This window comes from Labrus mixtus, unplaced genomic scaffold, assembly GCF_963584025.1.
Source record: "Labrus mixtus unplaced genomic scaffold, fLabMix1.1 SCAFFOLD_142, whole genome shotgun sequence".
In the NCBI taxonomy this organism is placed as follows: domain Eukaryota; kingdom Metazoa; phylum Chordata; class Actinopteri; order Labriformes; family Labridae; genus Labrus; species Labrus mixtus.
This window is the reverse complement of record NW_026870280.1, coordinates 40,564-52,344: the sequence shown is the minus strand read 5'-3', so window position 1 is coordinate 52,344 and position 11,781 is coordinate 40,564. Positions and strand designations below refer to the sequence as shown.

General features: G+C 45.3%; 1 protein-coding gene across 1 annotated transcript; it reads left to right on the top strand.

The window, feature by feature from the left end:
• Positions 1-715: 715 nt before the first annotated feature.
• thop1 (thimet oligopeptidase 1) lies at positions 716-11,509 on the top strand. The gene is made up of 14 exons (XM_061034078.1): positions 716-816; positions 2,659-2,865; positions 5,131-5,279; positions 6,292-6,399; positions 6,967-7,069; positions 7,142-7,299; positions 7,861-7,996; positions 8,210-8,352; positions 8,531-8,754; positions 8,834-9,035; positions 10,426-10,612; positions 10,695-10,823; positions 10,963-11,099; positions 11,199-11,509. Exons 1-14 carry the CDS (start codon positions 804-806, stop codon positions 11,358-11,360), a joined length of 2,058 nt encoding a protein of 685 aa, XP_060890061.1. The 5' UTR covers positions 716-803; the 3' UTR covers positions 11,361-11,509.
• Positions 11,510-11,781: the final 272 nt, after the last annotated feature.

The following is an 11,781-nucleotide window of genomic DNA, read 5'->3' as shown; positions in this document are numbered from 1 at the left end:
TCTCTTCCTTTCTTGCAATATTTATTATTTATTTTGGGAGAAATTTCAAAATTGGATCTTGGGTAATAACATGAGCCAGACTTGTTTTAATAAGTTTTAATTATTAGATTTGTTTTGGTAATGGAGGACAAAATATTGGAGTTTTTATTTAATAACTTGATTATTTTTACCATGTATTCTATACGTAAATGCCAATTTTTCAAAGTAATCCCACAATTTGTATTTTTCCTAAAAGAACAATCTATATTTTTCTCTGAAATATGAAATGTAAAAAATGCCTTATCCATTCATGAATGCATTTCTAGTCTTCATTTAATTAATCCCCAAACAGCCATTCAAATAGATTTAATGTATTTATCTATTCTTTTATTGAGCTGTCACCCTTTATGTTTATGTTTTTTGTTTCATGTCATAATAGCATTGTTAAATCAAATGTATGTTGTTTATATTCGCTCAGTCTAAAACATTCATACGTATCCCTGCTTTGTCGATTTGTATTGCTTGATAAAGCATAAAACATAAAGAAAATAAAGAAAAAAACAGTAATTAGCAGAGTATTGAGGGCAGATTATGGTCATGAAGAATAAAATACTTATCAGCGTTTAGTAATGAGCAGCCAGTGACTACTGTGACCGTAATTTTGTCTTTTACAGGATTTTTTAGGATTTTATTTTGAAATGCATAGGCGGAAGTGTAGTCTTTACGTCTGTAGTTCTTTAATCCTCTTCCTCCTCCGCAGCAGCGCTCGCGCTTTGACAGTTGAGCAAACGGACGTAACGAACCTTCATTCATTTACCTGAACCATGGGGCCGACAGGTGAGTGGTTTAAAAGCATCTTTAATGTGACTGGATCAGTTGTTATTTAAAACCCGTCTTCTGTCCGCCATGTTTCCTCTCAGACTCTGTCATCATTTAGAATTTATTAGCTTTCATCTGATTTAGCTAACGTCATTCTACATGCTAACGCTACATGCTAACGCGACATGCTAACGCTACATGTTATCACACCTCAGAGTTAAAGAAAAATCCCCGTTAAAAAACTGAATTCACACAATTTTCCCATTACCATTTGTTCATGAGTTATGATAAACCACAGCAGAGGTGTTGTGTTTTCATTGTGGCTCGTTTCTCCGCTGCTGTGGTGTTTATTCTTCTCTGTTGTTCTGTTTAGCATGTTAGCATGTTAGCATGTTAGCTCTTTCACCTCAGACCTAAAGACTTCATCACATTCTACTATTCTCTGTAAATCATGTTAAATGTTTAAAACGAACAATGTGACAAACTCCATTTAAAAATCTGTCTATTTTAAACCTTTTTAAATACAAATATTAATCTATTGAATTATTTAAAACGTTATTATAGACTCAGGGTTCAGATAAAAACAACAATAACAACAATAACAAGAGAGAAAGGTAGATGAAATAATTTAACAGAAATACTCAACAAAAGTTCTATTTACAATAATCAAGGGGGGGGGGGCATAAGGGGCAGCTTTGAGGGGTCCATTAGGGTTCTTTAAAACAAAGTACGTCCTAAAGTGTAAGCAAACCAAAAAACTCTCTTTTATTTATCAACACAGAGACATTTGATTCGTTGTTGCCTGTTTCACAATGTAAAGCCCCTCTTGTTAAAATACTATGAGAACCCTGTTTTGTAACTTTAAAGTTGTGTGGAGAGCAGGGCACACGCCCCATGTACCCAGGCTGTGGACCTCCAGGCAGGCGGCCCGGGCCCGGGTTCAGGTGGCTCCTCTCCTGCATGTCATTCCCAGCTCTTTCTCTCTCTCTCTGATTTCTGACTGTATCCGCTGTCCTATCTCTACAATGAAGTCACACTGATCCTCAAAAATACATCTTAATTGAACTTAATGGTTAGTAATCTCGGGCTGGGTGTCTCTGCCTGCACAAAAGTCAGGAGGCCAGAAAGAAAGGAGGTTAAGGCCTTTGACCCCGACAATAACATGTGAGCAGATTTCTTTTCAGGAAGCTCCAACAGTTAAAACAGAACCAGACAGAGGACGCATATGTTAGCCAGGAGGCCAGCGCTAACTCTACTGAAACAACATGAATACACTGATATTGTTAAATACATCTATGGAGGGGCCCCTCACTGGGCCTTTCAGGGATCCAGAATAACTACAGTGATAAAAAGAGGCACCTGAACCAGTGTCTCCATAACTGGGACTGGTAACCAACATTACTACATCTGATAGGGATGCAACCTCGGTATCGACCCTACTCATCGAGTTCTCCTGACAACTGATTCAGAGAAGAGTTTATTTATTGGGCAGAGGAAGTCCCTCTTGAACCAACTCTGACTTGTTATCATGTCAAACATGAGAGAAAATGTTGCTTTGTGGAATATCAGTATCGCCCCAAAAATCCATATCGGTCAGGCCCTAGTTACATGAACTGGACAACATGTACAGTCTGAGTATTTCCCTGAAAAGCTGCAGCACTACATTCATCTGATGCTCACATTTATTTGTTAGTTTGCAAAATAACATTTTAAATGACAGGAATGTCTCAAATCAACAGTTTTAGAATAAATAGTTTTACAGTATTTAAAATAATTCTGATGAAACTCAACATCCGCCTGCTGCTCATGTCTTCATATATCGCCTCTCCTCGCCCGTCATGTTGCTTCCTGTCGTCCCAGGTGAGGTGGTGTTTGGCAGCCCGGCGGCGGTCTGCTCTGAGAACCGGCTGCGTTGGGACCTGAGCCCCGAGCAGATCAAGCAGCTCTCCGATGAGCTCATCGCCAACACCAAGGTGGTGTACGACCGCGTCGGAGCGCTGGACATCGAGAGCGTCACCTTCGAGAACACGCTGAAGGCCCTTGCTGACGTGGAGGTCGACTACACTGGTCAGTATCCATCCCTCTCCATCTTCTAGGGTTTAAATGATCTCACTGAGTCGTGTGAGTTTTACAGAGGAGTTTAAGTTCAGAGAAATACGACACATAAACTCCTGCTGCTGATATCACAACACTCTCTTTGTTCAGTCAAAGATGACAGACACACGTTAAACATCAAGGTTGTTTTCTACATCTGCTGCCCCCCGTTAGATGGATTTACTTCCTTTCAGACGGTTCGTTTCAGTTTTAGGTGTGGCAGCGGCTCAGACCAGGGACTGTGTGTGATGATGTGTTCAAGGACCTGCGGATATCTGAGATAAAAATTCAGCAAAACCAAAACAAAATCTCTGTATTTGCTGCAACTGTCAAGAGCTACTTAACTGTTTCCTTTCTTTTTATAGCAATGACCACAAAGATGTATCGTATTGTAAATCCAACGATAAAGTCCGAAATCAAAACATAGAAGCAAAAAAAAACCAGATCTGCACAGCGAGGAGCTCTCGTTTAAAGGATTTATTAACAAGCCAACGTGCTGTTCCTCGGATTGAGGAGGTCCCTTTGCATCCGGTGTAGGTACCAGATCTGCTCGGAGTCCTCCGTCTGCATTTGTATAATGATGTAGCACATTGGGATTGGCTGTACGTACGGGAGGCGGAGACAGAGATCGACGTCTCTTTGTGAACGAGAATCAAACAAAACCAACTAAAACGAGTGAATGAAATGTTTCTCCAAGCTGAAGGACAGAAACTCAAACTCTGAACTCTCAATGAAAGACTACAACGAGAACCATCGTCATGTTTGACTTCAGTTAACAAAGTCATCATGCGTTTCCTGTGACCAATATGTGGTTAAAAATATTCCAAACGTATTTGTCAAAACGCTAAAGACACTTTAATGATCAGCTCGTCATTAAAGAACAAAAACATTGTTATTCTAGATTTTTCCTGCATTCAAACGAACTTCATGCGAATCGTGTTCGGTTCCCCTCCCGTCATCTTAGAAATACTGTAAACATTCAAATAGAAGCCCTTCTCATTTGAGGCCCCGCCCCTTTTAAGAGCCTGATGTTGCTGCACGTTGCAGCTCTCAATTAGAGGCCTCGATGTATTTATGATGATTAGTTTGCAGATCAAAAATATAAACAAAGATGTCTCCCTCTCTCTCTGAGTGCAACGCAGCGGTTTAGATGGGATGTCGTACAAAGTCAGTTCTGTTTGAAAATCATTAAAGGCCGTCTCGTGTTGACGCCTGTCCCATATGAATGGAGGGGTCGAAGTTTTACAGTAAATATTTCATATCGTCCACAAACAGCTGCTCGCTTTCTCTCAAACACTCGGCAGTCTGAACGAGACGTTTGAAGACCGGAAGAAAAAAACAGAACATTGTGTTTTATGACTTTAATGCTCCGTCCAGATATTTCTACATATGTTGGATAATCAACCTGAATGCACAGAGTTCAAACACAGCGTGCGGTCAGGTGTGGCGTCCTTTGTGCGGTCTGCAGCGTAGCTCAGAGTCAGCACAGTGGGTTTGTGATGTTCACTCTGATCAGCAGTTTGCAGAGAAAGCAGCTGAACACGACCGCTGCTGCTGCTGCTACAATAGAGCACCGAGGCTTTGTGTGGAGCTGAAAACACTCCCAACGTTTCCACTGCAGCTCTCTGACCGTTCACAAGTTTATTACAAAACTCTGAACTCTCAATGAGTGTTCACAAGCGACAGGCGCTCAAAGAGAACGTTTATCTGAGCTCTGCTGGATTTTAGACGGGAAACATGAAGAAAATGAAGAAGCTGTGCTTGTGCCATTTTTATAGAATCTTTTTCTGTTTGTGGCTGTGGATCAAAACACATTTAAAGAAATAGTGATTTTTAAGTTTTTATAAAGTAAATCAGACGTTAGATGAATCTAAAATCCATTACTGCATCTACAATATTTTCATTTTTTTATTTTGGTGACTTTTAGGAAACAGGTCCCAGTTTCTTCCACGTGAGGCTTTGCTGCTCGCCGTGGTTAGTTAGTTTGACAGAAGGCCTGGCTTCTCGGGTTCTGGTAAACCGTTAGGAGCGAATCCTTCACGTCTTATCGTTTTGTCGGCTGAATCAGAATAAATAGTTTAATATTTTAAACATCAGTCGACTCACAAACAAAAGTAAACATTAGCTGCCTTTCCAAACTGATGGTGACGTTTTTTGTGGTGTCTCTCCTGGCCGCCCACGCCGCCCTTTCTTCCCCCTGACGCCGCCCCCTGTCTGACTCCGCCCACTGTCTCTCAGTCCAGAGGAACATGCTGGACTTCCCGCAGCATGTGTCTCCCTCCAAGGAAGTGAGAACGGCGAGCACCGAGGCCGACAAGCAGCTGTCGGAGTTCGACGTGGAGATGAGCATGAGGGAGGACGTCTACCTGAGGATCGTCGCTCTGGAGGTGAGCACGCCGTTGTCCAATCAGAGGTCACATCCAGAGATGGAGGTGTTGAACTACAGCTCCTGGTTCTGTTCTGTCTTTTCTCACTTTCACATCAGACGTTAGCAGACTCTTATATTTCACCAGCATGCTCATTTTTTACAAACTAACTTTATTAAAAGAAGAAAAACAAACAAAAGAAAAAACTGAAATATCTGGAACAAGATGAGAGTTAAAGGTTAAATATGTCACAGCAGATACTGAAGTATCCTAATTAAATATATCACTGAGTAATGACTTTCCTCCTCCTCTCTCTCCTCCTCTTCTTCCTCCTCTTCTTCTTCCTCCTCTCTCCTCCTCTTCCTCCTCCTCCTCCTCTGTCTCCTCCTCCTCTGTCTCCTCCTCCTCTGTCTCCTCCTCCTCTTCCTCATCCTCCTCTGTCTCCTCTTCCTCCTCCTCTGTCTCCTCTTCCTCCTCCTCCTCCTCTCCCTCCTCCTCCTCCTCTCCCTCCTCTTCCTCCTCCTCTGTCTCCTCCTCCTCTTCCTCCTCTTCCTCCTCCTCCTCCTCCTCCTCTTCCTCCTCCTCCTCCTCCTCCTCTGTCTCCTCTTCCTCCTCCTCTCATCCTCCTCTTCCTCCTCCTCCTCCTCCTCTGTCTCCTCCTCCTCCTCCTCTGTCTCCTCCTCTGTCTCCTCCTCCTCTTCTTCCTCCTCCTCCTTCTCCTCCTCTCCCTCCTCCTCCTCCTCTCCCTCCTCTTCCTCCTCCTCTGTCTCCTCCTCCTCCTCCTCTTCTTCCTCCTCCTCCTCCTCCTCCTCTTCCTCCTCCTCCTCCTCCTCCTCTGTCTCCTCTTCCTCCTCCTCTCATCCTCCTCTTCCTCCTCCTCCTCCTCCTCTGTCTCCTCCTCCTCCTCCTCCTCCTCCTCCTCTGTCTCCTCCTCCTCTTCTTCCTCCTCCTCCTTCTCCTCCTCTTCCTCCTCTCTCCTTTTTCTACATTTCTACTGACTCCGCCTCTAAAGTTTTTTTGTTTCTGTCTGCAGAAGAAAACCGACGCCGACAGCATCACCCCAGAGTCCAAGCGTTACATGGAGCGACTGATCAAACTGGGGAAGAGGAACGGCCTCCACCTGCCCACAGAGACGCAAGAGGTGGATACTGCTTCTTTATATTTGAACCTTTAGTCACACAGAGCGACACTCACACACCTGCAGACCACCAGTCATGATTTAAGACGAGCCGAGTCAGTGTTTGATTTCACAGAGACAAACATTCACACGATCATACCGTCTTTATGACCGTTTAGAGGAGTGCTTCCCAAAGTGTGGGCTGCGGCCCCCTGGTGGGCTGTGTGGGTACTGCAGCCACCCACCAATTTAAAAAATACAATAATTATCACAATAATGATGATTCACCATGAGTCAACCCTTTAAGTGATTAGTAAGGTGTGTCATGACTATTCATGGACATAATGTTTAGTAAACTTTTGTGTCTATCTTCCCATAATATCATGTTGAAATGTCCAATAATTTACCCTTACTGAAAGTTATAGATGTAGTCAGGATTTTTTTTTATAATGGCCCCGGAGTAATTTAGTATATCAAAGCGGGCCGCGGCAATCTTAAGTTTGGGAAAGGCTGGTTTAGAGGAGTCAGAATCTATCTGTGTGTTTTATGTGAGTGGTGACTGACCATGATCAAACCTCTCTGCTCTGACAGGAGATCAAGAGCATCAAGAAGAAACTGAGCAACCTCTGCATCGACTTCAACAAGAACCTGAACGAGGACACGACCAGCCTGACGTTCAGCAGAGACGAGCTGGGTGAGTCATAATCACACACACACTCCTGCTCTGTGTGTGTCAGGTGTCACATTAACCCCGTGTTGGTTTCAGGCGGCCTGCCCGAGGACTTCCTGAGCTCTCTGGAGCAGGACGGAGAGAAGCTGAGGGTCACCCTCAAGTATCCTCACTACTTCCCCACCATGAAGAAATGCTTCGTCCCTGAAACCCGCAGGGTGCTCGAGGAGGCCTTCAACTCCCGCTGCAAAGAGGTGAGACGTCCTCCGTCCAATCAGAAGTCTACTGACAAGACCGTTCAGAGTGCACAGAGGTTCACGGTGCACACAAATATTTGCAGGTTTGTAGAGACCCTGTTTCTCTCCACCAATCAGTGGGCTGCTGTCTGCAGAGAGACCAGTCTCCCTCATGTCAGTTTGTTTCTCCCGAAGCCCTTTTTTTTATGTCTTTATTGGAGAGATAGGACAGTGGATAGAGTCAGAAATCAGGGAGGGAGAGAGAGGGGAATGACATGCGGGAAGGGAGCCACAGGCGGGATTCAAACCTGGGCCACCCGCTTGGAGGACTACAGCCTCCATACATGGGGCCTGCGCTCTAACCTATGCACCACCAGCACCCCTAAAAGAATATCTTTAAAAAGAGTGAATGCAGTGGTGGAGTTACCCTGAGAGCGCCCTCTGCTGGATCAAACTGAAAACTACTTCAGACGGCCTGATGTGCTGACACTCGCTCTCTCTCTATCTCTCTCTCTTTCTCTCTCTTTTTCTCTCTTTCTCTCTCTCTCTCTCTCTCTCTCGCTCTCGCTCTCTCTTTAGGAGAACTCGGCCATCCTGAAGGAGCTGGTGGAGCTTCGTGCTCAGAAATGTTCTCTGCTCGGCTTCAGCACTCACGCTGACTTCGTCCTGGAGATGAACATGGCCAAATCTGGGAGGAAGGTGGCCGGCTTCCTGGGTGAGTGAATAAACGACCACCTGAAACCTGCAGAGAGAAACATGTGAGCAGTATGGTTATGGACACTTGAGTGTAATTAGATGTCTTGTTTCATGTAACAGTCTGTGTTTGATTTCTCCTGAAAGTGAAACATGGTAACCTTACCTCGTCTGTTTGATCCCTGCAGAGGAAACTCTCTCCTCACACTCTCTCACTCTCACTCTGTGTTTTCAGAGGAGCTGGCTCGTAAGCTGAAGCCTCTGGGAGAAGAAGAGCGCTCGGTCATCCTCAAACTGAAGGAGAAGGAGTGTGAGACGAGAAATCTGCCTTTCAACGGAGAGCTGCACGCCTGGGACACTCGCTACTTCATGACACAGGTGAGAGTTTCACACCTCACATGGACCTGTTGTTGTCATTAAGATCCTGAAAACACAACAAATGTTTACTTTTGATCCTTTTCTTCTGAACACTGTGTTGCTTCTCCTCCTCTTTCTCCTTTTCCTCTTCCTCCTCCCCCCCTCTCTCTCCTCCCCCCCCCCCCCCCCCTCCCCTCAGGTGGAGGAGACTCAGTATGCGGTGGATCAGAACCTGTTGAAGGAGTATTTTCCGATGGAGGTTGTGACTCGTGGTCTGTTGGAGATCTATCAGGAGCTGCTCGGTCTTTCCTTCGAGCTCGTGGACGGAGCGGCCGTGTGGCACCCGGACGTCACTCTGTACTGCGTGAAGGATCGCAGCAGTGGTCAGGTGGTCGGCCAGTTCTACCTGGACCTCCACCCCAGGTGAGCGCTCAGAGAAGTGACATCATAGTGTGAATGTAAACAAAAGGGATGCTCAGTCTCCTCTCTCTCGTCTCCTCAGGGAGGGGAAGTACGGGCACGCCGCCTGCTTCGGCCTGCAGCCCGGCTGTCTGCTGGCCGACGGACGCCGTCAGATGTCTATCGCCGCCATGGTGGCCAACTTCAGCAAGCCGACGGCTGACGCCCCGTCACTCCTGCAGCACGACGAGGTGGAGACGTACTTCCACGAGTTCGGACACGTCATGCACCAGCTGTGTGCCGAGGTCAGCTGATAAACTCTCACAACAACATCAGACTGAGCTTTGAATGTCTCCCCTTGTTCTTTGGAGGATGTAAGGATCATTAGTGTGAACTCTGTAATTAAGATTTGAAAAAAACTGCAATATGCACAAAGGCTGCAAAGGATTATGGGAGTAAAATTAGTTTATTTGAATCAGGGACAAAATAACATCAGTCTCAGAAGAGAAGAGATCCTTTGTACCAGATTTAACTGACTAGCTAATTTCCATCTGTTGTCCCCGGGCAGACGATGGCAAGAGTAAAATACAGATCAACCAGACACACACACACACACACACAGACACACACACACACACACACACACACACACACACACACACACACACACACACACACACACACACATTTCATAAGAGAGAAGATGAACTGGGAACATTATACAGATATGAAAACATTACGTACACGTTTTTCCTGAGCTGTTGAGAGGTTGTCTGGTTCCTTAAAATCCTTTTTTATTTACTTACTTCCGATGAGTTTGGAGATTATTCCGTTTTTTAACGGCTTTAACCGTCTTGCATCACTATGGACACACATAAAAATTAGTTATTTTCCATATAACAAATATTTGGTGGCTGGGGGATTTTTTAAAAATCAGTCTTGGATATGTCAAAGATTATCCAAAATATTGACTTTGATGCATTGTTAGTTTTTGTGTAGAATCAGATTTAAAATGTAGTTCCCTGTTTGGACATTAGAGGGCGGAAATGTCCAATTTACAAAAACTGCTATAAAAATAGAACAGATTGATATTTTTTCGACTTTTTTTTTGCATAAATCTCTTAAACAACTCCAGCCCTGCTCAAAAATATCAAATATTGAATAATTATCAGGAATTTAACCCTTTAAATGACAGAATCAAATAATAAAACTGTCATTTTTGAGCAGGGCTGAAGTTGTTTAAGAGATTTATGCAAAAAAAAGTCAAAAAAATATCAATCTGTTCTATTTTTATAGCAGTTTTTTTAGAAGTGGACATTTTTGTCCTTAGTGACTTCAGAGGGTCGTAAATGAAACTGATGCCTGGTGGTTGAAAGAAAAAGCACAGCCACGTTTAGGGATGCTATAAATCTCTGCTTGAGACAGACCTTGAAGCTCAGAGCGGAGTTTCACAAAGCTCTTCAGCGGTGGAGGAGCAGTGTTATGGATTATTTTATACTCTCATCAGAATACCAAATCAAATTGTCAAGAATTTGATATGGATCAGTTACATCACCCTGAGGACACCGCTGTGGCTTCCTGTTTGTGGAGTGACCTGACGGGTCACTGTATAAAATCTCATTCAGAGGTTAGAGGAGGAGAAAATCGACTGTGTAAACAGGAAGTGCCGTGCTCTGAGTGTTGCTGTGCTTGCAGGCGGACTACGCCATGTTCAGTGGGACTCACGTGGAGCGGGACTTTGTGGAGGCGCCGTCTCAGATGTTGGAGAACTGGGTGTGGGAGCGTGAGCCTCTGCTCAGGATGTCCAAACACTACAAGACCGACAAAGCCATCCCCGACGAGCTGCTCGACAAACTCATCAAGTCCCGCCTCGCCAACACCGGTGAGTAGCGCACAGGGGGGCGGGACTTCTGGTTCTCTTTTTTTCTGCTGTTGCTATGGTAACCATGCATCTCTCCCATCAGGCCTGTTTAACCTGAGGCAGATCGTGCTGGCTAAAGTGGATCAGGCTCTGCACACCAGGAACGGGCTTGACGCGGCGGAGGAGTACGGACGCCTCTGTCAGGAAATCCTGGGAATCCCGGCATCGCCAGGTACCTTTTCAAATGATGACATCATCGCTAAGTGTAGCGTAAAAAACACCTGTTTAAACGTGTTTCCAGTAAAGTATAGTACAAAGAATACAGCCTAGGCGTCCTCTGACCACCGACCTCTCTGCCTCTCTCCCCGCAGGGACCAACATGCCGGCGACCTTCGGGCACCTGGCGGGCGGTTATGACGCTCAGTATTACGGTTACCTGTGGAGCGAGGTGTTCTCCATGGACATGTTCTTCGCTCGCTTCAAACTGGAGGGAATCATGAACCCAAAGGTCAGAACCCAGACTCATGAACGTTTACGACACTGATTCTAAATGTTTTCTGTTCGTTAAAACCCTTCAATCCGCGCTTTCCTCTGATTGGTCCTCCAGGTCGGCATGGATTACAGGAGGTTCATCCTGCGGCCCGGCGGCTCCGAGGACGCCTCCGAGATGCTGAGGAAGTTCCTCGGGCGTGAGCCGAAGCAGGAAGCGTTCCTCCTGAGCAAAGGACTAATGGTGGAGCAGCAGACCAGCACGCCGTGTCCCTGCTGACCAATCGCAGCAGCCGGATCCGCCCCCCCCCCCCCACACACGAGAAGAGAGCGAGAGAGAACAAGGGACTGAAGTTTTCTAGAAAAAAAAACTGTAAAATGTTTCAAAACACAGTCAAAAATATGCAGTAAATAAAAGATTTGAGATGACGTGCTGTGTGTGATGTGTGAAGGAAACGTGGTCGATCGAGGTGACCTTAAAATAAAAACCTGACGGATATAAAAACAAACACAGAGATACAAACCAACAGTTTCAGTAGAAAGTCACTTTAAAGGCTCACTCTGCAACTTTTCATGCCAAAACAAACGCTCTCTTTGGTCAAGCCTCCTTCATCCCTCAGCTCCGCCCTCGTCTCCTCACTTGCCCCGCCCCCTCCCTTCCTGTTTCACCAACGACTGTCTGTGAGGCGGAGAGCTGATAA